We start from the raw sequence: 27,076 nt of genomic DNA on the forward strand, positions 1-27,076 counted from the left end.
TAAGCTTTTTGGAACAGTATGGTAAATATTCATCCAAGTCTGCATGAGAACTTATTTTATTTTTTGCAACTTAAGTTTTATGAAAAGACATTTTAAATTCATCGTACAGTTGTATTTTTTTTTCTTTTAACAAAAAGTCTGTTTTAAATGGGGATGTGGTGAAGGGAGGAGAGAGGACTAAACAATAGAGTTGTTCTGAATTTGTATATCTCGGCCAGTTCATAGCATAAAATTAGAGCTGTTTCAATTTGTATGATGTTCAAGAGGCAACTGTACTGATGTGCATGTCTGTTAATCTGGAGTGAGTTCTGTGGATGGTGCAAACGGTGGTCACCTCTGGCAATTTAGGGCTAAGGAATTTTTTTCCTCTTTGGCTTCCAGGCAACTTGTATTTGACTTCCTTCTGTAAGGATGAATATGAACCAATGAGTTAGTGTGAAGTGATGAGCTCTCTTCTTCCTTATGGACAAGAGACAATGTAAAAGCTGACGTAATTATGATAGGCTTTAAAGGGACTGGACAAGGAAGATCCTTCTTCAATAACTTCACAAGAACACCCTAAATGTACTTAAACGAGGCTTTTTTGTGGCTATTCTTACTCTTTTTTTTCCAACCAGGTCAAAAGCAGGAAGCACTTGAATTCTTGTGAAGTGTCCAGCTTTGGGTTCTTTATATTTCTGGTTTGATGCAGTGAGCATTCCCAGGGAGCTGCTTGGTTTTCTGTGTTTCGTAGATGATGGTGGTTAATTACTTGGCAGGGAGAACTAAGTGTTTGGGGAGCCTGACGGCGAGCTGCCTGCCCCAGGCGGCGGGGGACAGGCATTGGGCCCCCAGCAGCTGGAGCTCTGCACAGCTGCACCCCTGGTGCTGCTGGAAGGGACGAGCAGCCGTGTGTCCCTCTCCACCCGTGCTTTGTTCTTTATTAAGTGCGTAATATTATATTTACTTGTAGTCTTTCAAATGACAGGGAGTAGCACCTGGTAGCCTGTTGTGATGTTGTACAGTTAATACCCTGCAGCCTGTTCTTTGATTAGGGCATATTACTTTAAATCTCAAGCTGCACACTTTTAGAGAATAGATTTATTTATTTTTTTCTTTTCCTTCCCTACTGTTTGCTCTGACCCCGTTGAGATGTGGTTCGACAGAATTAACATTATCTAGCGGCTACTTGCTTCTGGAAAGGGAATCTTGTCTTGCATCTTTGCCCAAGCTCCGGTGCATCTAAGGTGAATGAATGCGTGAAACTGGCTGCTTTATTTTTTTGGGCGAGGTTACATTTCTGATGGCATAGCTTTCCCAGATTGCCTCTGGGGCTAAACATGTGCCAGCACTGATGCACAGAAAGTGGTGGGAGCAGGCAGCCAGGAGGAGGGAGGTGAGTGGGTGGAACAACTTGTGTCCGTGACAGCTGGCTGCTGGATGGGCTTTGGCTTGTCAGATGCTGGCCGGACACACGGACTGCCTCAGCAGTTGGATGTGGGAAGCAGTTTCCATCCATCAGTGGTAATTTTGTTGGCTTGCATTGAATAATTGACTTCTGTTTGGATCTTCAGCTCTTCTGCATCTTGGATATGTTATGTATTTATATCTTTAAATTACTCGAATGCTATCAGTTTGTATATTTATTCAGCATCTGCTCAAATCTTCTGAAATAATAGATCAGTTAAAGTTTCGACTTTCTGTAATTAAATTATTTCTTCCTTCTCCCCTTTGGTTTTGTGTTTGGTTGGTTATTTTGGGGGGTTTTTTGTTTGTTTTGGTTTGGGTTTTTTAGCATCCTGCTTCTAAAAATGCTTTCTCTTAACAGTCCTTTTATCAACAGAAATATCTGGTCTCATGTCTCAAAGCATACATATATTTTCTAAAATAGCTCTGAGCTAAGATGAACATGAAATAATTGCACAGACAACTGGGCTGAGTAGAAGATGAAAATGTTAGTGACTGACTTGTTAGAGAAGTCTTCTGAAGCAGTGCATGCTGAGCGAAATGGTGACATTTGTAGTTAGATCAAATTTATCCTCTTATTTTTTAAAAAACCTGTTAGTATTTGTCTAAAAATCTAAGCACACTATTTCATAACAGCTTATTAATTATAGAATGGAAGGTCTTTTTGGCATCGTCCCAGATATCACTGCACTTGCCTAGTAAGCATATGTTAATATATCCTCTTGAATCATTCCACTGGTTTGTATGAGATGCAATCAGCTGTGTTTTTCCTTCACAATACTGCAGTAGTGCAGGTGCTCTCCTTAATATGAAGTTAGACTTCACTGCCCAGCATGGTGTCATGCTGTTTATCTTATATATGATAACAGGAAGAAAATAAATCATCTTAAACTTGACAAATAAAGTGAAAGAAACACATAGGGCTCGGTGCCACAACCCTTGCTCAGACAAGTGATTCTTCTGTGATCAGTGAGTCTGCTTACACAAATGAGGTGTCTCATTTGTTAAGTAGGAGCTCAGGACATTTAGAAAATTAGGATTGCCATCTGTGCAAAATAAGCTAGTATCAACTGAAAAATCAGTGAGAAAATTTCATTGTTAAGTAAAATAATAGTTGAGGGAGCACTGCTCACCTCACATAGCTCTACACAAAAAACCGTAAAAAGAAAAAAAATAGTTTGGGGAAAACTCAGTGGAGGTGCACTCTGTTCATCTTTCCTCATGCTAGGGTTCATTATTAATGCAGTAGGAATTCAAAAAAGCCACACAACCTTACTCAACCCCTTCCTTCATCAAGCGTGTAGGAAGCTGTAAAGAGCTGCTGGGGCGGGGAGGGGAGGAAGTGACCCTTGGATATAGAGCTTGTCATTCTTCCCATGATCACGACAGTTGAAGAGGTTGACGTATGTAGTCGGGGTGCTCCTGGGACTTTGTGAAATACAGCCACGTGAGAAGCCATCATGTGCTACGGCACTGGCAAAAGGCTGTGCTGCCACAGGGGGAAGAATTACCTGAAGTTACCTGATGTAGAAATGAGGCAGTAGCAGCAGGGTGGCTGACTTTGGTGACAGCATCAGCTTATCCTGGAGTGATGAAACTGCTGCTACTTAATGTACATGTATTTTTGGGGGGTGTGGTGGGTTTTATTTTTGTGGGGTTTTTTGTTTGGTTTTTTTGCTTGTTTGTTTTTTTCTGATAACCTTGTGGTTCCTACCTCTGTAAAGTTCATGGTATTAATATATGGCTTGTAGGGTCAGGAACTGTGGTCACTCTAAAGACTTGTAGATAGGCTGAATTAAAAAAAAAAAAGGAAAATTTTTTTCAAAGCTGCTGAAAGAGATATTGACATTGTTTTATGAAAAACAGGCTATGAAAAGTCTCTACAAGTAAAAGAACATTATTGCATTTTTTGTCTTTTGATTTTAGGCTTGATAACACATCTTCAAAGACCAAAGTGAAAACAAGAGTTTGAGGGAATGTTTTGTAATACAGGAACTAAGTATAATATGTGAAAGAGCAGTCCTTGGTTCCTGTAAACAGAACTCCTCTTGCTTGGAGCTCTCCCTTCGATCATAAGTCTTTCTGGAGGCATGGCTTGAACATTGTTTGCCTCTGTGCGCATAAGAAACCTCCGTTATTCATTAAATAGTTGATGAATGACCACTATCAGCAAAGCTATTGTCCCAGTGTATATGACTGTAGGTGACTCATAAGAACCTTAGTGGAAGAGATGCTGTGTTTTTGGCAGAGGACCTCAGTCATAAGCTACTGCTTTCAAACTGCAAGCTGTGCATTGGCAGCCTCTTCTAAATCAGTGTTTTCCAGTCAAGGGAGACACTGGTGTGCATCAGCCGCCGAGCTGGGTAGTTCTGCCTGCTCCCTCCAATGCCCCTGCTCTCCTGTGGCAGGTTTCTGGAGGTCCTGCCAGCTGGGGCAGCTGCTCAGTCAGTAGCAAGGCCCAAAGGTTTTCTGCCTCCCCTCCCTGCGATGAGGGAAGAGGTGGGAGTAAAAAACCACAGCAGCAATGGCCAGGACTAAGGTCGTCACGTTATCTCCATGACTTGCAGCCTTCACAACCTGTCTCATGAGCAGTGCTCTGTAATTCTGGCCGTGTTCAGCAGCAACCCCCCAGCTTCTCTGTCCTTAAGGTGCCTCAGTATCGATTTCACCACCAGTTGCCTCCAAAAATTGGGTGACTAGTGAGCAGTGGCACTGCTAGACTGTAGGTGACAGTATGAAAGCAGTGGTGTAGCAAGGGAAAGGTGTAGAAGATGGTGACTGCGGGGGGACTTGTTCTCAGAAGCCTCAAAACTGTCCTTTTTAATAGAGTTTTAAAACCTGTTCACTGTTTCTTTTTCTGTTTTATTTTACATGACTAGTTAAAATTCATAGTATATGCCAGTTGGACTTCTATCAAATTAACTTTGAGTTTTAAAGACTCCACATATTGAAGGTGGTTTTTTGACTTGCTTGGACTTTCCTTCCCTCACTTTGCATCTCCATATTCCAGAATGTGCCCTCTCTGATGAGGAAAAGGACTGTAATAAATGCATGTTGCGTGGAGAAACTATAATTACTTCTAAGGAAATAGTTTTTTGGGCTCAGTCTGGGCAAAAAGCCATTTGAAGTCTTGTACAGTGCTTTTTGTTTCATTGGAATTTTCATTTTGTTGGAACAGCACCAGCAGTGCATGTTGAATTATCGTGCTAATCCAAAGTTTAGACAAATGTTGAAAAATAATTCCATTACTTTCTGACTTACTCATTTTACTGAGGCTCATAGCAGATGCGCAGGTCTGCCTGCATGGAAATGACTATTAGATTAGACCAAAAAGAACAAAGATCACAGCCAGACAGGACAGCAGACAAAGGCACGCTGAGTCTGCCTGCTGTAGCCAGTGTTGGCAGGACATTTGTAGTGAACATGCAATTCACCATGTAGTCATTTACTTTGCATGATATACAGTGTACTGAGACTGAGATAGGAGGTTATTGATGTTAAATCTTACTTTGTTAATATTTCAGTGCTGCCTGGTAAAGCTTGGACATTATACTTGAAGCAGGTAACCTAATTAAATGTGGTGGCATCCATAGCTGGTAATTTAGTGTACTGTAGGTATTTAGTAGCAATTACTATAAGCTCTATTTTAGCCTAAAAATGAAAGTTACTGTGGTAAAGATTCACGGTTTCTTTCGCCCAGGATAACTATAAAGCTTGACAAAACATAGAAGAGGGAACATTGAATACTTGGGTCTCAGGAATACCCACAAACCAAACCAGCGCAGTAATGTCTCATCTTAAACCAGGCAGACATGGGTATGTATCTACTTTGAATTGAGTTCTATCACTGACATTGTGCACAAGCCACCTTAGTTTATTAGAAATGAAATTATTTCAAAAGTCACAGTTGTTTCTCAGAATATCTTTTGTGTGTTGTGCATGGTTAAACTTGCTTGTTTCGGTTCTCCTTCTGTATTACTGCTCCCTGTGCTGTTGTAATTGGCTCTCACTTGATGTTATACATACCATGATTTGGAAACCTCTGCTCTGTGTTACTGTGTAAGGCAGCATATCTACCAAGAAGTTGAATATTTTCTAGTTCTTGGGCAGTATTGTGGGGGAAGTGTTTGGCCTACCATTTTAAGTTCAACTTTGTTTCATCTGCTTAACGTCACCATCAAATGTTGTGAGTGCATTCGAAAGAGTCATTGAACTAAAAAAGCAATATCAAAACACTATTTTTCTATATGCAATTTATACCTACCGTATTTACTTGAAGATTTATTTACTCCAGGCAATAAATGCTATGAAAGGGAGGTTAATATTTGTTTGGTAGTCCTCAGAATGTTCCCATGCAATGAGAAATAATTACTTTATATGCATTACATCTTCATTATACCCAGAAAGTGGTTTACCTTCATCTGTTGAACTTAGAATATTTTTGTCTGTGTCTGGAGAATAGCTTTGCAAGAAAAAAACCCTAGGTTTTTAAATTTTGCCAGTGTATGTATCTGAACTAATCCTTTAATAGAACCTGATCTGTGTCCTTTGCCAAAATTCCACTCTTCAAAGATAATTCTAAACCTTCTGATATTTGCCTTTTATTTTTTTGGCTAGCACCTTCTGGCAGAAAGAAAATTAATATCTTCAGTGAGACAGCCATCCTGACTTCAGCAGAAGTTATTTTTTTCTCTTTTTGCAGCGTTGGGTTATCAGCTGTTTGCAGTATTTCAGCAGTGGCTCACCGCAGTAAAGACTGGCCTGATGTTTAACCTTCAGAGCTCATGTGCACAGAGCAGAATATCAGTATGAAGTTTCTGTACCGTTCTGCAACTGCAAAGCATTCACAACTCTGTCACCACTGTGGTGGGGGAGGTGAAGATATATCAAAATACAAATGTGTAATTAACTTGAGAGGGGTAGCATTTAATAGAGTTTGGAAGAAGGGACCTTTTTTTTTTTTTTGTGTGTGTGTGTGAGAGAAACTTGGACCTCCAGACTTGCTACTGTTCTCCTCCATGCTCCTAATTTTCCATATAGTTTGGGCTTAGTTCCATTATTCTTAAAATGTGTTTGGATATGCATCAGCAGCATAAGCTTCTTAGCAACATGTCAGTTTCTCTCACAAACAGGACAAACCTGTGAAGGGTAGGTACCAAGTTACTAGATACTTAGTTTTGAGGGGAGCTTTGGACACAGTTGTGGGCAAAATCCGTGACCTGATTTACTAGATTTCCTGCTCAAGCCTTGACAAATCTGTTGTCGTAACTGCTCGGGTGAGAGGCCGCTGGCTGCCTTCTTGTTTGGGCTCAAGAAGCTGATTACTCTCGTCCTGGCCTTGCTACAGCTCCTGTGGTGTTTGAGTGAGTGGATGGGTTGAATTAGTCTGTGTAGTTTCAGTGCTCCTTAATGCTCTTCTGAACAGATCAGGAGATTGTGCGGTTGGGTTACTGTGGCTTAACCAGTGTTTTGGTAGATAGACTGATAGCTGAACCTCCACATACGTCCAGGGTGAGGAAGGGTGAGGCTTTGCATTGATCTTCCATAAAAAGATCTAGCAATAGAACGTCATGACCGTAGCCATTGTGGCAAGTAGTATATATAGCTATGTAATTTTAAGAGAAGTAATTTTGAGACTTAAATTTTGCTTCCTTGCAGTCACAAGAGAGTAACCCTTTCGCCATAGACTTTGGTTACACCCAGAAATGCTGCATTTCTTTCATACAGAATGTATGATCAGAGTGGAATCACAATGGCAGTAAAACTTAGACAGTGCTGTGACTGTAAATATCCTATGTGCTATAAGCGGGACTGCAAATAAATATGACATAAGACATCTGATGGAGGACCTGTCCAATACTAAAACATTAATTTAACCTTTTGTGGATATAAATTAGCCAATTTTTTTCTGTGTTACTGGCATTTCAAGTTGGCTGATTATGTTTGTCTAAATGTTCATGGCTCCAAGTTATTTCTAATTCAAATGCTCTGAAAAAATAGCATCACCTAACTTCAAACATTCTTGCGGATGCAAGCACGTTTGCAAGTATTCTAGCTTCTAATTTCCTTGCAGATGATAAGCAAAATAATTAAGTGCTTATCCAATATGCAGTGTTTGTTTCTCTTTTCTGTTAGTTATTTATCACCTCCTCTTTCTTGCTTACGCTATTGCCTACCCCCATTTTATTTTTTTAATCTTTCCCCACCTTTCTCTCCTCTTCAGTGTATTTAATCATCCTTGATTATGATAAGTGGTATTAATCATGTACTAGTGAACACAGTAACTGGCTGGAAACACATTGTTACTCGTTGCATTTCTGAGTTCAAGTAAAATCTCTCAGTTATTATAATGCATAGGAATAGCATTAACATGCAAGTCTTTCTTTAATCAGATCAGAAATAATCACAATGGGAGCCTAATTCAGCCCAGTAAAAACTGCAGGTTTTTGCAGCATGTGTGGCTCTTTTGCGTATCTAATGGTATTTTAAGTTGTACTTAGAGGGCAACACCTGTATTTCTAATAGGTAGACTGTGTTACTGAGTGCTGAAATAGAATTGAGCAGCCCTACTGAAATGCATGCTGATGACTATGGAGCAAATGTTTGGTATTTTTATAATGTGCTGCAAATTATATGATTTGGGCTTTTGCTGTAATACACTTACAAGTCTTTTTTACTAGATAGAGGTCTGTGGTGAAAATTCCTATATTTTTACCATCATTTTCTTGCCTGCATCACCTGGAAAGTAATACCTTCCACTGACTAGAAACCAGGACTTACATCTCCAGGGATGTTAAAGGATGCTTTTTATCCAGAGAATTTGACTACCTAATTTTGTATGAGGTACGGGGTGGCTAGAGTTCATTTACCTTTTTCCATTCCAGCTTTACATATGAAGAAAACTGTTCATCCTGATGTGGCTATGTTACTCTTTAAAACACATGGCTTGAGGATATGACATGGTTAACAGAATTACTAGTTTGAAATATAGGTTAAATGTCTGTTGGATGTCCATCTCCAGGAAATATGGCTTCCAGACAGGATGAATAATTTGTGTAACATGTTGTACAACAACAATAAATTTGAAGACATTCTGTTTCCCTGCACACCCTGTGTGCTGAGTTGTTAGGTGTGTGAAGCCAGAGCATGTCTTGGGTCACAACTTCTCTCGGAGCTTTGGTTTTCTGTAAGCAGTTGCAAATGATCCTGCTATGGAGAAGTGATCTTTTCTGTTGCTTGTGTTACAGTTTTGTATTACAGTGGACAAGCTTTACAAAATGGCTTTTGCCTGCCGAATGCAACTAATATTTGCCAGTCTAGGAGGGGCATGCGATGCTGTCAACAAAATAAATTCTTAAGGCAGCCTCATGTTTTTTGCATTACAGGTTTGTTTCCAGCTGTTCCTTTTTTTTTCCTGGACTTTGTATTAAGGCTCTGTGTTTGCATGTGTAAACCAAGTAGAATCCAAGTCTGAATATCTACTTGAGGGACTGGGGTTGCATTTAAATGATTGCTTCAGATCAATCTCAGTAAGGGCTGCTGCCAAGAGGAGCTGTCTGTCCCCTTCCAGCCGTATTCCTGGCTGTCCCCTTGTGCCAGCAGTAGTGCTGGGGTGGCCATGAGGTCGAACCGTTCTAAAATATACTGCAGCTTTCAACGGCATTGTTTCTGCCACTCATCTCACTCTGTGGTTGAACAAGCACTGGTGGTAGCACAGGGGAAGGAGCAGCCAGAAGCAGAAGCTGGAGTGGATGGTGACAGAAAGGGAGGAGGAGTGACAAACCACAGAGCTGCGCTGTTGAGCAGCAGCTCTGTATCTGCCTTGACTTAAAGTGATCATGAGTGATAACCTAAAACAGGAATAAGTGCCTTGATAAAGTTGTGTGTGTAAAACAAGTTCCTATTCTGACCTAAGCAGTACCTTGTTTTCTTAGGGAACCCTTTTAATAAACAAGGTACAATTTTGAGGGAGATTTCCAGCCCTGGGCTGAACAGTTGACAGCAGCAATGCCCCTTACTGAGCTGCAGTTGGGGGAATTTGAGATTTTTTTAAAGTGTATTAGCTGTCAAATCTGCAGGCAAAATAGTTTTCAGAAAGCTCTAAGACTTTGCACTTTCACCCTCATTGCAAAGTTATAAGACTGATCTGAATGTAGATTTATAAATTATGTTCTGTTGCCTACCTGAGTTGTGGATCGTACTGGTCCTGTCAGAAGTTACTCTTTCTTAAATTTGTTTCTGAATTGGGGATACCCCAACTGGAGTGTAAACTGTGACAGTATGGTATAGGATTCTGTAGAAAATGGAATTCAGCCTGTTGGCTCTTTAGAGACAAGGAAGACTTGCTGGTACGACCCCCTGTACCATCTCTTTGGTCTGTCTAAGAGCTTCCAGTGCTCCCAGCTCCATAGGAGAGACAGAAATGGCACTTAAGGTATCTCCTTAGGGATTGAGGAATGGTGTGGGATGGAGCTCCCGCTGCTGTAGTACTCAGGGAAACAGAGCTAAGGAATTTCTGGCTGAGATCGCAAACGTCTGAGAAGCTTCCGTACGTGGTAGGCCTCATTAAATTCTCTGCATTGTTCTGGGAGCATCCACCTTTATGTTCTCAGGAGATCTCTTGCTAATTGAAAGAAATAGAAGTGGGAAAGATGCTATGTTGCAGCCACGGATGTCCTGCATGCTTTGTGATCCAAGTACTGGCTCTTTGGTAGGGCTGGGTTGTTGATCTCTGTGTGGACCTCTGCAAGTTTCCATGTTTGTAGAGACAGTTTCTTGCTGTAGGGCAACTTCCGTATTGGAAATGGAAAAGAAAAAAAAAAGCTTCTAAGAAATAAAATATAAATACTTGAAAATATTGTTGGAATCCACAAAACACTGAAGAGTCTTTAAACATTGGTGAGCAATAGCTATGGCATCTCTTTCCACCTCTTGTCTAAGAGCAGGCTTGGCTGTTGCTAGGAATGGCTTGATGTGATGGATTTTGCTGTGGAATAGGAAGATGGATTAGATCAGAGGGCCCAGACCCTGCAGTCAAGTTGTTGTTCAAAATCTATCAGAGAATTGCCTTGTGAAATGGTTGGCTGGGATTTGGATTTGCTTTTTTGGAAACATGTAAACAAACCTCCACTCATATTTGCATTTCTACTAGTACAAGCAAACAAAGATTAAATGATGGCAAATAATAAAACCAGTAAATTTAAGTGTTCAAACTCTACCCTAATAATTTTGTTAAAAATGAAAATAATTATGACAATACTGCAATAAGTGGGTTTTTCTCTTTCCCTTGTTTCTCCCCACAAAAAAGTAGAATTTTTTTGATTCAGAGATGAATTAATGTTGACCTGAGATCTCAAGGTCTTTCAAAGTATTTCAAGTTTTTTGTTGTGTTTACAGAACTGATTATTTCCAAACCCCACAACAAAAGCCTACAGTTTAGGCTTGTGTGAGCATATTCTAATAAGTGCTTTTATTACACTTTCCAGTGTTTGGATATTATTTGCTTTATATTTGCTTCCAGTTTTCCTACAAGTACCAGTATATTGATCCTCTTAATCAGACTGAATTCCGTTCTGCTAGGGAGAAATATAATAGCAGTATCAGCTGGTTTGTGCTTTGCTTTTTTAATACTTAAAATAGGAGCCCTTTCCTACAGAGGAGTTCCAATACATTTATCTAATTTTTGGATGCTACCTTCAATAATAAAAGAAACATTTTGAATGTATAGCATTTTGTGAATACTTCGAATACAGAAATAGAATCGCTGAACAAAAGTGCTGGTTTTTCTATAGTTCAGTTGAAGAAACCCGTTGGCAATTCAAATAGGAAAAAGTCTGTTAGAGACTGTAATCTCTCTGTAAGAGAGCCTAGGCTAGGCATGGTGGAGATCTCTTTTTATATCCAACTCTTCAAGGTTTAAGCAACATAATAAATTTCAGTGAAAGGCAAAGCATGTCTTTAGGATGAGATACATTTCAAAATGAGGACAAGTATTCTGTTTTTCTTTATAGAGAAATGTTAGCACTAAATAAATGTATTTATAATCATTCCACCTTATATATTTAATCTGTTTTCTAACTTGGTTTTTTGTACCTGTTTGCTTTTCAGGCAGCAGCATCTGTCCAAAGTCCTTAATATTCACTAGATCTTGTACAGCGAGTGTGACAACCAGGCTAGTTGAGCAGAATGTACACAATGAAGCGGCTCAGGGAATAAATGGAAGTGTGCCAGTCAAACAGTCCCCACGTCCAGCTTCAAATCCAAAGCCACAAGGTAAGTAGTCTCAAATATTTTGGTTAAGGATGTTATTCTTCTCAGACTTTAAGAGAAATAGAGCACCTTTATTTGCCAGAAAGAAAACAGTGGGAAAAAAAAAAAAGCTTGCTACAGAAATACAGTAGTTTTGTAAATGCTTTATGAATTGGTAATTTCTTATAATAATTTCCTTTTTGAAAAAGGTTCTCAGAAGGAAAGTTGGACTTCCTAATGTAATATGGTACAAGCACATAGCTACACTTTTTATCTCAAGCATCTAGTAATTTGCTGTGCGCTTAAACTTGTTCTCTGCCCAAGAAGTAGCTAGTAGGTAGAGATGGGAGAATGCATGTAAGCACCTTGTTTGTATTAAACTATTGACAGGGCTTATTTATCAAAAGATTACTGTATTTGAGCTGAAAGGTTGTGATACTATTTTTGAATGGGAGGTTTTGGCAGGCTGGCTTCAAGGCGGAGGTGGTGGGGATGATATTCATTCAGGGCCTTTGGGGTTCGAGCAGAGTTCAAGAGGAGCCCTCCTGCAGGAGTATGTGGAAAGGAGGGAATTTTGTGGTTTTGCAGTAAAAGCTGACCAATAGTGTCTGCAGAGATGATTTCCCTTCTTCCTGTCCATAAATAGTATCTTCGCTTTTAGAAGCTAAATAGGTCAACCTACATGTCAACTTTCTGTATCTAAACCTCAAACCATCTTATTATGTGGTCTTCTCAGTAATATTGATTCTGCTGAGGTTGATCACAATAAAGTTACTGCGTCCTGGAAATCTTGGTTTCAGAGTGAATCTGGATGGATGTCTTTTAGGAGTGACATGCAATAGGAACTTCATTCATGTCACAGGTTATAAAAAAAGAGTAAGTTTAGAAGACTGATATCATGATCCTGCTCGGTGAGTTGGATTCTGAGACATGATGTTGCTATGACAGAAACTAGAATTACTTACAGAAAACTAGAACACATCTAAATCATGCATAGAAACTACAGCCACATAGAGTCATCGTGTAGTGGATTTAACAATCTGTGTATCAATTAATGGGAAAATACATCTTGAATTTTGCATCAGTCCTGAGTTCACCTTAGATTTAAGGAGGGAAGAAATTTATTGGTGTGTCAAGAAAGTTGTGTTTACTTCGGGAGAAAGAGAGCAAAATAAAGCTGTATTTTTTTTTGTATTTTTTGTTTTTATAGAACTTTTGCCAGTATTGTTCGCTAAACTAAGATGCTCGTATCAGTCATATGTAAACATTACTCACTGAGTAGTCTTTCTGCACAGGTTTCTAGGTCTCTGAAATGTGTTCTTTGAAGCTCAGTTAACAAGTTAAGGTGTTCTTCCTAAGAAAAATATTTTAGAAACCTGTTAATGGATAAACAGAAATGGGCAATCAATAAAAAGATGTTAAGCCTTTCAAAAACAAAGCCAGGCCACTTATTATAAATTTTAGCTGTAAGTTAAATTAGGAGTTGGCCATTACTGGATCCCATTCATTCAAGTAGTTACGCAGCTGTTGTTGCTCTTTGCCAGTCATGACTTCTGTGCTTGTCAAAATTGCTTGCTCTAAAATGTGGCATAGTTAGGAATAGCATTGTAGTCTAAGAAATGCAGCTGTGTAGATTATATTCAACAATACTGTTGTAAATAGTATTTTGTGCCTGCTTTGTTCATGGGTATGTCTTTCTCCATTTGTTTCTATTAAATAAGTGCATCATAGCAAAGTTATATAGCTTATCTGTTTGGCTTTTTTTTTCAATTGGAGCAAAACAAAATAGAATTAATGAGAATTGCATTTGAGAGTCCAAACAATCTAAGCAAACTAAATTGCTCTAGTTAAATTGGTTTAAATGTGGATGCTGCTTTTTTTTTTTCTTTTGGAACAGTTTTCCATGCACAAGTACAGAAACATTTTTGCTTTATAGTAGCAGGAAGTGTTTTTCCAAATTGTTGTTCTAGTCATGCAAATACTAAGTGTCCTTTCATAGTGAAAGGAAACAAGGTCACAGATCTGAATTGTAATACCAGTGTATTTGATTGTTGATGAACTAACTGCAAAATGCCCTTCATCTAACCTACCAAAACGTATATCATTAAAATGAGAGATAAAAAGATGACTTTGAGGTTGCATTACAAGTGGGGTACAGCTATTTGTAGTAAATTTAGCTTGAACATAGAAGAAAAATGTCCAAAATCTTGCACTTGAAGTGAACCCTGGACTCTGAACCTCTTGTCGGTACTTGGTCTCTGAGAAGTAGTTGAGATATTTGGAAACAGATCACTCGGGGTAGCTAGATCAAGTGAATAAATTTATCCCCAGAATCCAATATAAAATTATTTCATTTGCATTTTTTTCCCTTGGCATCTCAAGGAGAAAACAAACTAGCTGTCTGATACACTGGCAGAAGAAGAACAATTTTTGTTCACCAATAATTCCCTTCATCAACAATTTAGCAATTGCTATGTCAGATTTCTGTGTTGAGTACAGTTTGATTCATGAAAGTCTTTGCACATTTGGAACAAAGCCTGAAGCTGGCTGAAGGCCGATGAAGGAGTTGAGCAAAGAAATCAGGACTGTGGAGAAAAGCAGTCGCAGTCTGTACCAGCTCTGAAACACGGTATTTTGCCTTTGCATCAATGCTGTGCATTCTCTAATATAGTGGACTAATCTAGACTGGAGGTAGTCAGTGGAAACAGCAAATTATGCTAGTGAGTTCCAAGGCAAATATGATGCATGAAGCAAATTGGTAGATAAATTGAAATTTGCCCTTAACTACAAATATTTGGGCAGCAATGTGACCACAGCAATAGCAGAATGTGACATGTGCAAATTGGCAATTTTTTCTAGTTTCTTCTATTCCCTGCTCTTTGAAGATCTTGCATGAGCTTTATATGATGCCCAGTTACTAAATACTGAAACTCTTCTCTGATCCAGGCAGTATAGAAAATACGTTGAAATGTTAGTACTACTTAAAAGCAGTGGAGTGTCTTGTCAGTTCAAGTCTGTGCATCAGTTGCTCATTTAAATTTATCTAATGAATGCTTAGGAGTACTTCTGAATCTCCTGCTGAGGTTGAAGAGGAATTTTTGTTTGGGTTGGAGATTATTTTCCACTGGTTTGTGCTACTGTGAAATAATATGAACACACAGCATTCAACACATAGACTTCAGCAGTTAGTTTTAGCTGACTGTCTACTGTGTAGCATCAGTCCTGTCCTCCTTTCTCAGTTAATTATAATATAGTCTATGGCTTTGAAGGTATTCCGTGGCCTAGGCCCAGAAAAGCTGAAAGACCTCTTAAAGGCTTGGGATGTATACTCTGCTTCTCTGGCAAATAAAACTTCTACAATTAAAGGTGACTTGAACTAATAGTGAGAGCTGCTTCTAGCTACAGTTCTCCAGTCTCAGTGGTGCTTTAAGAAACCTGTAGCATTGTCTCTTTTATCATCAAAACTGCTAAATCCCAAACATTATCTTCATGAAGAAGACTGAAGAGAGAACAAAGCACGTGATTATTTTTGGTCTTCTTTCTTAATATATTATTGGAAGATATTTGTTCTGATGTGATTAAAAAAGTGGAAGTGTACATTCTAAAGAGGAGATGACTTTTTCCTCTCTTTGTGCTGAGTCTAGGATACTAGCTGTTTTTTACTGTTCTTGTGAGTGTAAATCTTTGGTATCTATCCAGCTGTGCTCATTTGACCTTCTTGAAGGTGATGGAGCATGGAAGGAGGTGATGAGGGATGACTCAGCCAGGAGAGCTGCAGTTGCTTACTGCAGGAACTTTTCACTCTCTATTTTCATTGAATCAAAGCATAGCAGCATTTTTAACCAGCAGGAGCTGAAGGCGTAGAGGGAGATTGAACACATTACTTTCCAAGAGAAGTGATAAACAATCTTTGCTAATATTCTTTAGAGTCAGCAAAAGTGATTGTTCCTTTTGAGCCATTTGTACCATTGTCTCCCATTTCATCATGTATATGTACAAAGTTGAATGTAAAACTAGGCATTGCATCTTAAATCTTGATTAGCTATTTTGGCTAGCATTGTGTAGTAGCAGCTACCTGTGTATACTGAGTGGTTTTCTTTGGGCAGAATACACAGTTCATATCTCCTAATGAGCTCAAAATTCTACAGTATAGAGACAAGAGTATTTATAGACTCAAACAGAGCTCTGTATTATGTGGAGTATTACAATGGGCCAGTCTTTTCTCTCCCTTTTTTTCTTTAAGATCCTTGCTGTGTGCACATTGAAAAATAATCTGAGTAAAACAAAACACTTCAGAAGTACATTGAGGGAAGGATTAATGGAATTTGTTTTCCATAATCCCTGTTAACAAGGTTGACCTTACAGGAAGGTTTGTGGGCTTTTTTTGTCTTACATTACTGATTCTTTTCTTTTCATTGATCTTGTGACTGTCCTTTTCCTATTGCTCTATTTCTGAAACTTACAGTAGCTGCAGCAGCAGTTGATTAGGAGAAATGCTGTCTGTTAGATGGTAATAGGGAGTAGAGAAGAAAATATTTTGCATTAGTGAATTGGCATGGCTGTCTGGTTTATGATTCTCCTCTGAAGGCATTACAGGGATTTTCAGTATGCTGGGGTTGTCCAGTTTGACCAGAGGTTCCTCATGCTTGCCCTACTGAAATGCTGCTAAGCTGGGGGTTTTTCAGTAATAGCTGCAAAAGCGTGCGACACCTCCACAGAATGTCCTAGAATTTGATTTTTGTCCCAGTGGATCCAGTATAAAAATAGCTTCCAACTAATTCCTTCTGCTTTATGAGTAGATACTAATTCCCTCAAGTTTAGTAGTTTTAATATATCCTGGTGAGGATATTAACAATTTATGAGATGTACAAAAGAATTTGAGAGATGTACAAGCCTGTTAAATAAGAGAATACACAGGTCTGCAGGTTATGCAAAATCCATTGCAAGAACAAGAAGTGTTTCTACCAACTAGTGTAGTGCTGGTCTGTAAATCCATCCAATGTCCCTTTTCCTTCTGTCTCCTCCCCAAGGGACTGGCAGTGCCCAAGCTCAATTAAATGTCTTGCTTTTTCCCAGCCTGCTTGTGTCACATTTTTCAGCTGTCCCGTCGCCTTTGTCAGCACAGCAAGCTATTCAGTGCTTGGATGATTATCTGATGCTCGTTGGCCTAATTCTGCCAGACCTTCACTGAACTCCCGAAGAAGAGGGAATATAGGGAAAGCTGCTCCACTGCAGTGCAGCTGAGCAAGTGCATGCAGCTTCTCTGGAGAGGCTTCAGTTATCACACGTACTCAAGCAGTTACACAATTCAATTTTCTGCTTGTTTCAGCATTGCACTGTGACTGTTTGAAAATTGCAGTATTTTAAGTCATCCTTTCTGCACTCCCTCCTTCTCCAAACTTGATTTTTTTGCTTGTGTTAATATACATAACATTAAGCTTGAAAGGACCAAACATATACACACTAAAAGCATCTGATTTACAGTAATTCTCTTCCTTCTCCCTCTGATTATTTCATTTGTCATCTGTTGTAGTTGATATGATTGAAGTCTTAAGCTTTTTGTGCTGCATTCATTTCTTCATAGAGTCTCTCATGGTAATTTCAGACTGCAGCTATCTCTACAATCCCTCCTAAGTGCAATTAGATTATTGGAAGCACAGATAAATCTTACCTTCTATAAATTTAATGTACAGTAGAGATGGAAAGTCATCCTAAATCAAGTGTTCCTTCAAATTTATCATAGTCTATGATAGTATATGTGCAAGAATTTTTTTCAACAACTCTTTCAAATGTCAGTTGACAGGATTTAAGCTAATTCCTGTGGTGCACAGGTTTTTCAGGGCAAGCCGGTCAGCTGTTCTAGAGTCAGCGATGCAAGGAGCATGGCTTCTTCACATCCATCTATTGTATACCCTATACTAGTGCTTGTTTTTGGTTGTTTTCTACCACAAGAGTTGCACGTGATTCCTAATGCTAGTTCCTGTCCCTTGAGTGATTGGACTAGATGATCTTTCGAGGTCCCTTCCAGTCCCTAACATTCTGTGATTCTGTGATTCCTCCTTCCCTTCGTGTTTGCTCCCTGGCAGGTCTGTGCAGTCGCTGGAGGGCTGGTGCGTGGGGAGCAATAGCCGAACCCCTGGGGCTACCGGTTCCGCTGGAACTGCATTGCCTACTCCTGCTGATTTCTGCCTGCCTTTCAATAAAGGACAGATGTAGTCCTTATTTTTCAATTTCATATCAAATGCTTTCGCTTTTCCTCACAATATATTTTGGGAGTGTGTGTGGAAATGAACAGAGCTCTGTTCTTGGGAATTAAGGACCATTCCATTAAGTCTCTCTTTTTGATGCAGCTGGAGGTGTGTTGCTCTGATAGTGGGACACATTCAAGCCCTGTCTGTGAAGTGCTTTTGCTGGCCACAAATGCTGCATAGTCGCTTAAAGGGATAAAATTTAATTGAAAGATCCCCAGCACGTGACTTTATTTGCTTTATGTGTCACCTTGTCTTTTGTGTTGTAGCCACTGCTGCATTAAACAGTGGCTGATCAATAACAATCTGATTAGAAGGACTAGGAATGGGGAAAAAGCAAGAAGAATAACAAATATTTTCAGGGGTCATGTTTTCAGCAGGATAAATAGAAAAAGGTTCAGTGAGTAAAGGAAGCTCAAAACTGAAGGCAAACAACTTTTCCACTCTCTCTAATTATTGAAGTCACAAGGGAGAATGTAAAGAATGAGAGCACCGGAGTTTTGGGGCAGCAATTTAAATCTCTGTCTTGAGCTCTACAGCACAGCTGGATCCTCTGATTATGCTTACTTCATGGTTTTTTATGATAAAAACTGCATTTATGGAGGCCACAGATGCTTACTACAGCACAATATTAAAAAAAAAAAAAGTGCCCTCCTATTTTCCAGCTTGTTGAAGTAGCACGTGATTCAGCTTTTGTACAAGAAATATAGCAAGATCCCCGATACCAGATAGTTCATAAAAAATATATGAAGTCCCTGTATTGATAAAGTAACTTAAAGGTTAAATAAAGCCAAGAGCAGCTCTTCTTCATTGCTGTAGTAAGTTCTTATTCAAAAATCTCCTATGTTCTAACTTTTCAAAGAAATAGTTCCTGAGCAATTGCTTCTTGTTGTTGTTTGCAGTGCCTCCAAAGCCAGTTCATCTGCAGAAGCTGTCAGCTGTTACATACCAAACCTCTAGGCATAAAGCTTTATCAAATCAAAAACCGAGAATGGAGGAAGAGACACCCACCCCTGTTTCTAGTGTCACAAAGGAGAAGTCCAGTAAAGTGTCAGATCTCATCAATCGTTTTGAGGGAGGCAGGTATGTAACAATTTGAATTGGTTTGTAAATCTGTGTGTGGGTTATTGGAGCTTGGACCTGTGAGGAAGACAGTTGATACCAAGATAGTGCTCAAACCCATCCCTGCCTGAGGAGTTGATGGCAAAACTGCGCATGTTTTTAAATGGTGCAAGCCAAACAAACAAGGTGTGCTTTTTCATAAGGTGCTAGTCTTGATTTTTATTTTACAAAAAAGAAACAGACAAACTTGTAGCATTTTAAAAACATTGTGAAAAATATCAGCAATTTGAAAAAAGTACTAATTTTCCAGTGAAACATTGGTGACAATCTTAAATTCTTTTGTTCTTGCAGAAAAAAATATTTACTTTTATAAGCAAATAGAAAAACCTGAAATCCTGATCTTCCCTTTATACCAACTTAACCTCTTCACATCATTCATGTGAAGAGGGTCAACTGTGTGACTTATTTGTATTGATACGGCATACATTCGCTAAACTGCTTTGTAGTACTTTGTGATTTTGGTGGAATATCTTGATGTTTTTGAATTTTGATACTGCCTTTTACAGGAAACGTTTAGAACTTTGAGAAACAGAAGCCACAGCAAGCTCTGCTTTCACAAAATAGTGTTAGCTGTGTGTCTTTAATTAGATGTATCTGACAAGCATTATAAGCTCTGAAACAGAAGTTCTGAAAATATCTGCTCTGTGTAAAGAGAGCGTCCCTCCAGAAAGCCTGTGGCAGAGGAGCAACTCAACAAAGAGTCCAGTGAAAACTGAGCGTTGCAAGCTTTGGATGTGGCTTTCTTGTGTTTCCTTGGGATACTGATGTTCTGAAGGCATGGCCCCCATGGGAACAAAATAAATGCATGATGTACGACAGAGCACGTCCTTCTGAGGAGCCAGAGTATTAAGACTTTAATTGAAAGAATTTCCCCTCAAGATGGGGGATATTTAATCCTTTATACAGAAGCAGTTAAGCATTGCAAAAGTATGACTAGTGGAATAGAAATAATTTCAGAGCTTCATCTGCAAGAAACTTCTGTCATTAGACCAAGACTTAATTGCACTGCTGTCACGACAGCTGCCAAAAGATGAGAAAAAGAAATTACTGCAGTACTGAAGGTCCTGTGATTTCTTCTAGCACAGGTCTCCAGTCCTGTTATCACTTTGTTTCCCAGTCTTCCTCCAAAGCATCATCTAAATATTTTTAACATTGTAGTATCCTTAGAAAAGCAATTTTATCCTTTCTGAAAGGAAACTCCTCAGGTTTGTCATACCCTACACCAATGAGCCCGACATTTCTTCCTCCTAGATATCCCTGCTGCATTGTAGGGAAACTTCTTCAGTATTATGCATTTTAAGGAAGTTATGAAGTAAGCAAGGAAAGCTTTCTTATTTGTAGATTTTTTTTTTTTTTTAATAGAGGTTTTTTGTTTTGGGGACTAGGAGAAGCTGAGTTGCTTTTTGGCTGACATAATTCACTAAGTACACCAAATAATCTGTCCAATGATTAAATTCTCCCCAACTCTATGATCTCTGCTTATGAGAAACTTTCATAATTAGCATGCTGAGTTCTGGCATATCCTACAGTGGCTGTGGGAGCAATTCCTGGTTTTGAAATGAGCTCAGCTCACAAAATGTGTCTTCCATGAAAGTAAACTTCACTTGTAATTATTGGTCTTCAATTGACTAGGTAGGATGTTCATGAACTGCAAACTGTGATTGTCAATAATGATAACATATTTTCATTAGTCTGTACAGCCCACAAACATGTAGGGATGGCAAAAAGTTAATTAAACCTCTTTGTGTGCATGCAATTGAAAAATGTAAATTAATTCTGTCTTTGAGTTAAACTTATTTTTAAGAAAAGACGTAATCTTTACACAGCTAAAGGAAAACTGATTTAAATTTCTTTGTTATATGATGGGAAAAGATGAAGGTAGTGTAAGATATTTTTGAGCTCTGTGTATGAAATTGCAGGATATGTTTACAATATTTGTGTAAACTGTCCTATAAATAAGGAGTAAACATACAGTTTATAAGCACTCTTCATCTTTCCAGAAGATAAATGGTCCATACTAGGAACAATATGTTGGAGGATAGTCATGGTGTTCTTTTGCAAGTTGAATATGGCTTGTTAAATGTACTTCAGAGAAAAATGTATAGATTTTATTTTGGTTCCAATTTTTTTTTTTTTTTTTTCCAATTCTAAACTGTAGTGAAGCCAAGCATGTTTACAGAGTAGGCTACCATTTATATTAGCCTAAAATTCAAAATCTCAAAAATAAAACAGAGAAAGAGATAGTGAAAGTTATGAAAAAGGGATAACATATGTTTAAAGGAGAGATACAATTTGGAAGAAAAAAAACCTTCAGAAAAGATGCAGCATGACAAAAGGACACTGCTAAATAAGCAATCTGGGGGAAGAAATGGGCTAAGGATTTAAAGCTTTTCTTGCAGTATGCTGAACTAAGGAAAGGGATGCTAAATGTTCTTGGATGTTTTTCTGTGCATTTTGTATAATTAAAGGACAATTAGGGAACAGGCTGCTTGTTAGTTTAAGCACTGGGACTTGGAAGACCCTGAGTCTTTCTCCATTTCTGCCAATAATCTCCTGGGACGCCTTGGGCAAGTTGCTGCATGTGTCAGTGCCTCAGTTCCCTTGTCTTTTACTCTAGCTGATCACACTGGCTTCCATTTTACAAAGGACATGCAAGAGAGATGAGGATGTCATGAATCAATATGGATGGCATGCTGAGTTTCCAGTAAGAGATGTGTGTTTCAATTGAATAATGCAGTTCAAGTCTCGATGGCCTGGACTTCCTAATATTAAGACAGAAAAAAAGTGTTTTGGGAAGGAATCAGTTATATGGTACAACTCTCCTACTCCCCATACCAGGGATTTTCTATAATGCCATGTTTAACTTTTCTTTCATGTATGTTTTGTTTGGTGTTTTTGCCTGTTAAATCCTAGTGATTTGAAGAAAGATTCCTCTGTTCTCCACATTACTAAATCTCAAGGAAGATATGGGTCAACACCATCACCTCAGCCAAAACTCCCCTCCCAGCACCCACTACAAAAACAGGGAAACAGTAATACCGACAAAACTCAGGTTGCACAGCTGCACACAGCCAACGGAGTAGTAGCACAAGACCAGACGGAAGATGAGGACAGGTTACCTGATTGTGGCTCCGCTGTCTCCACCCTGGTTCCGGATCATGCCGTTGACAGCAGCTTGATAAATGGGGAAAGAGAAAGTACCTCCAGAGAGTCACTGCAGACTGTGACAGCTTGTGAAGGACAGATGCTTAACAGCTGCTACAGGACTCCAAGCAGGGATACACTGCTCCCATCTGAAAATGAAACTCTAACAATTAATACTAACGTGAAGGAAGAACCAAGTGAGGAAGTCAGTAAGCAAGAACAACCTGTAGAAACAAAGGTAAAAGAAGAAGTTGTTTCTTTCTTGCTGTATTACTACTTTGTGGTTTCTCTAGGTTTTTATTTACAAAAATAAGCTTCTTAGAGCAGGGCAGAAAGTTGAAAATATTTTATTTTTTTTCCTCTGAAGTTGAAAATTTGTTACTATTTCCTTTACTTTTAAAAAAGATGATTTTAAAAAACATGATTTTAAAAAACATCAGTAAATTTGTCTTCAACTACAAAAAGAGAGGTAAGAGTTTGACTATCCAGTGACAATTCAGTGACCTGGTTCTGAAAATAGCAAGGAAAAAGATTGCTTTGGCAAAATTTTTTTGGTGTAGGTAACTCTGTACTGTTAGCCTGGAAAAATGACAGAAATTCTAGAGCATTTGGATCAATATTCAAAGACTATTGATGTTTTGAATGTGTTCTTGGAGCATAGAAGAAAATTAAAAAGAGGAAAAAAAAGTTTTATCTTCCCTTTTATCTTCCTCCCTTAGGCATCTGAGAGTTTAAAAAAAAGTGAAGCTGAAATACATGTACATATTTAGCACTAGGCTTCAGCTGTGCCAGACTACAAGGGACACGTGTTAGTGGTGCATATAAAATAAAATTCCACGTGTAGCAAACTGCAATGACAGGGCTTCATGCAGAACTGTTGTGTGAATCCTTAACTTGGATGTCGTTGTCAAGTCCAAGCTGGAAAGGCAGTGGCAGTCTGGTAGCTATCAGATAGACACCAGGTTCAGAGTATACTAAATATATGCCTTGTTAGCAAGGAGAGCTTATACCACTTGAGCTTCCTGATAAGTAAGGTTTTAAATAATTAAGGGAAATAAGTGGGTGGAAGAAAATCTGTCTTGGGAAAATCAATTGCTGAAAAATACTGCATATTTCCACTTCTAAAAATTTAATTATGCAGTTCGCCTTCTCATATTAAAGCACTGGTAAGTCAGAGAATATGTTTAACAGTTCTGGTCCAGCTGTGCTGTGCAAGCTGTGGTGGGAGAGCTGGACTGGACCCTCCAAGCCTTCCTCTTCACCACAGAGCCAAACAACTGAGTGCCAAGTATCCAGAACAGAGCCACAAAGTTGGTAAAGGTTTTGGAGGGGAAGCCATATGAGGAGCGGCTAAAGTCACTTGGTTTGTTCACCCTGGAGGATTCTGAGGGGCAACCTCATGGCGGCTCCAGCTTCCTCACAAGGGGAGGAGGAGGGGCAGGTGCTGAGCTCTTCTCTCTGGTGACCAATGACAGAACCCGAGGGAATGTCAGGAAGATGTGCCAGGAGAGGTTCAGGTTGGACATTAGGGAAAGGTTCTTCCCCCAGAGGGTGGTGGACACTGGAACAGGCTCCCCAGGGAGGTGTCACAGCCCCAAGCCTGACAGTGTTCAAGAAGAGACTGGACAACGCCCTCAGACACATGGCGTGAATTTTGGGGTGTCCTGTGCAAGGACAGGAGTTGAACTCGCTGATCCTTGTGGGTCCTTTCCAGCACAGGGCATTCTGCGAGTCTATGATTCTAGGATAAAGCTCTTCACTGCCTGCAGGAGTACACCTGCATTAGCTACCCATAGACCTTTCCAAGCCCTTGAGTTTGGTGAGCTAGGGGTCACATACACATGCGCTCGAGGGTAAATTCTGTGTAGGGGAAAGGTGGGTCTCAAATTGTGCATTACAGGATAAAATATCCTAGGTAATGCCAGGAAGGTGCTCTTGTATGGGGGTTTTCTTGTCTGTTTTGGGGGTTGTTTTTGCCAGTGGTGAATGAATATTACGATTCTTATCTGAACATAAGCCTGGTCTCGGTCCAAGGCACCTTTAACCTACCACACCTCTCATTATATTTCTGTCTCCTGTTTAGTGATGCCTGTTTCCCCTCTCTGTGCCAATAAAGTGCTGAACACTCTGTGGGCAATGATGTTAAGTTTGAATCCATGTCACACAGTAAGGTGCTGGCAGCATTTTCAGGAAAAGGCAGAAATGAGAGGCAGTCCTGTTTGTAAAGTCCAGGAAGGAACCGGGCAAATACTAATGGCAGCAAACTCATAAAAATCTGTCTTTGAGCTGCTGGGTGACCAACACATGTGATCTGCCCTATACTGACCAGGAGTCAAATTGTGAGATGTAATGTGACTGTTACTAGATTTATGGTTTGCTGGTGCTAGAAGGGCTAAAAAATAAAAAGGGTAACCTAAAACAAGCCTATGCAGAATGACTCTTAAGTCAGCATCAGTGGAGAACTCAATCTGTAAAACTGAGCTGGGTCACAGCAGAACTTCCTAGACACAAGGTCGCTTGCGATACGAGGATGTCCCCTTTAGTCTAGTGAGATTAAGAAGCATGTCTACCACAGACTGATCCTAAGGACCACGCTCGACAAAATCAAACCCTGATTCAGTTTGGGTTAATGCAACCTATAGACTGAAATCAGCCTTGTGGAGGTCTAAGTAGCTGTTGCAATGCTATCTGGAATAGGAGGAGGGTGGTGAGGAACAGGAGACATCTGGTAGAGCTTTAAGCTGTAACTGTGTCCAAGCAGCCACTGGAAAGAAGCAAGACCATTTAGACAGTCTGTGGTTTTGCTAAGCACCCACTTAGTCAGTAAAGAATCTTAAAACTGGGATGCAGTCCAGCTGAAGTTGCACTGTGTAGACTAACAGCACTCTTCTGCCCTTTTTAATTAAGCAAGTGTAGGTGCAATTGGGTAAAAGCAATAGAAGCAGATGTATGTGAGTCATAGATAAACTTTGAATTATACATCTGAGAGATAGATAGATATATATATTTTTTTTTTTTTGGATACTGATGCAAAGTCTCTTCTTTGTCTCCTGTATGCCATATTTCCTAATTCAGGGAAGATAAGAAAGTGGTGCTGTTGCATTGTAAATGCATACATGTACAGCAGAAATAAACGAAGTGCACTGCTGGAAAGGGTGAATTATATTGGGGAATGGTGCAAAACCAGAGAAAAAAATTGCTTTTTAGACTTGGAAAAGAAAGCTTATTTTGAAATAAAGTTGCTCTTGCCATTAATTTTTTTGTTCCTTATCACTGTAGATGTGACTAAAGTCAGATGCAGGCAGGTTCTGGAAAAGTTTAGACAAAACTTACTAAATTTTGTGGTGTTCAGGAACATTTTCACCAAATGACCAGAGCAGAGTATACTTTATTTCCCTTATTTCCTGTATTAGTTTGAACATCACAAACTACAAATTTCACTTAAATTGTCTTTTTGACTTGTGATAAGTTTCCTGCCTTGCAGCAGAAGCACCTTCTGTCATAAAATTTGGTTTGCCTAAAACGTGGAGGCTGAATAGTACGAGAACATCCCAATCAATTAACTTCCTCAATAACATCTTGTGAGAAATCTGCTGCCAAAGCCAACTGAAGACAAGAAGACAAATGCTTCAGTATTTGTTGTGAGACTGGTAGGAAACAAGGATATAGACTGCATGCATGCCACAAATGGAGAAGAATCCATTGTGCATCTTTATTAAAGTCCTTACTTGATGTCTCCTTTTAATGACAACATTGAGGGCTCTGGTGTTCAGATGCAAAACCTGGTGGAGATCATACATTTCTGAATGTAAGGAGGAGTTTTGATTTAAATAGAGTGAAACTTCCTTGCTAAGTTAACTTTCTGGCAATAAATGTTAACTGTTGCAATGTGTGAGAGGTTCTACCAGCTTCTTCCTGGTTCTATAGTTTTATGTTCATCTTTAGCAACAGTATTTTGTGAACAAAGCTGTGTATCTTCAGCACCCAATATAAATGTGTAAGTTCTCCTGAGAAGAATTGCCCCTTTAGGGATACCAGGATTTTTACTGCTTTTCTCGGTTGCTGTGCAAGAAACTCACCCATCATTTCTGCAATGGACCGTTGCATGGAGTTAGTATGCCAGAAAGCAGTGGTAGCATTCAGGATTTTCATTGCATGTCTTGCAAAATTTATACCATTCCTTGATTTCAGAAACCTTGAGGACTCAACAGATTGAAGGGAATCTTAAATTCTCATGGAAATTTACATTTATATTGCCAATGTTTACGGAAGAAAGCTTTGGATCGTGAAGCAGCTATGACATGAATGGTTTTAGAGAAGAAAACCTCACTCTGTTCCTTTAGACCAAACCCAGCATTACAAACAAACAAACACAACATAGATTGGATGGTATCTTTTCTTATTCTACATCTCTTACCCTGTCTGTGTTGGGGCAAGGGCTACACTACATAGGGTTGAATCATATACAGCATCACTATTAAGTTGGTAGGTATAGTTTTCTTGATGGGAGATGACTCCTGTTTGGTTTGGGTAATAAGTTATAGCTGTATTTTGATTTAGTTTTATGTAAAGTATCATTTAAATTAGTGTAATTTTTGCAAGTTTAGGACAATGGAAAAACAATTTTAGGAAGTATGAACACAGATGCAAAGAGTTCATATTCTCAGCAGCATTTTCCATACATCATCTTGACTTGAGAGTTCAAGAACAATTTAGGTAAAGATTACTTTCTTTAATTTCTTAAGCATCCATAATAATGTAATGATTCTGAGGATGTGTTGCTTTGTACTAAAGAATACATAACTAAGCCCAGGTGAGATATTTACCGTAAGCATCCTATATAGAGATAGGAGTTTGCAGTCCTTACT

At 39.1% G+C, this 27,076-nt stretch overlaps 1 protein-coding gene across 3 annotated transcripts in view; it reads left to right on the top strand.

Moving 5' to 3' along the window:
* The window catches only part of FGD4 (FYVE, RhoGEF and PH domain containing 4), a 116,401-nt gene that overhangs the window by 59,953 nt on the left and 29,372 nt on the right, over positions 1–27,076 (top strand). For all 3 annotated transcript variants that reach the window (XM_065629005.1, XM_065628996.1, XM_065629013.1), the window contains exons 2-4: positions 11,554–11,718; positions 18,845–19,025; positions 21,978–22,446. In XM_065629005.1, the coding sequence (XP_065485077.1) occupies positions 18,934–19,025; positions 21,978–22,446 (561 nt within the window). In that variant the 5' untranslated portion in view covers positions 11,554–11,718; positions 18,845–18,933. The remainder of the gene's footprint in view (positions 1–11,553; positions 11,719–18,844; positions 19,026–21,977; positions 22,447–27,076) is intronic.

This window comes from Caloenas nicobarica, chromosome 1 (assembly GCF_036013445.1).
Source record: "Caloenas nicobarica isolate bCalNic1 chromosome 1, bCalNic1.hap1, whole genome shotgun sequence".
NCBI classification, from domain to species: domain Eukaryota; kingdom Metazoa; phylum Chordata; class Aves; order Columbiformes; family Columbidae; genus Caloenas; species Caloenas nicobarica.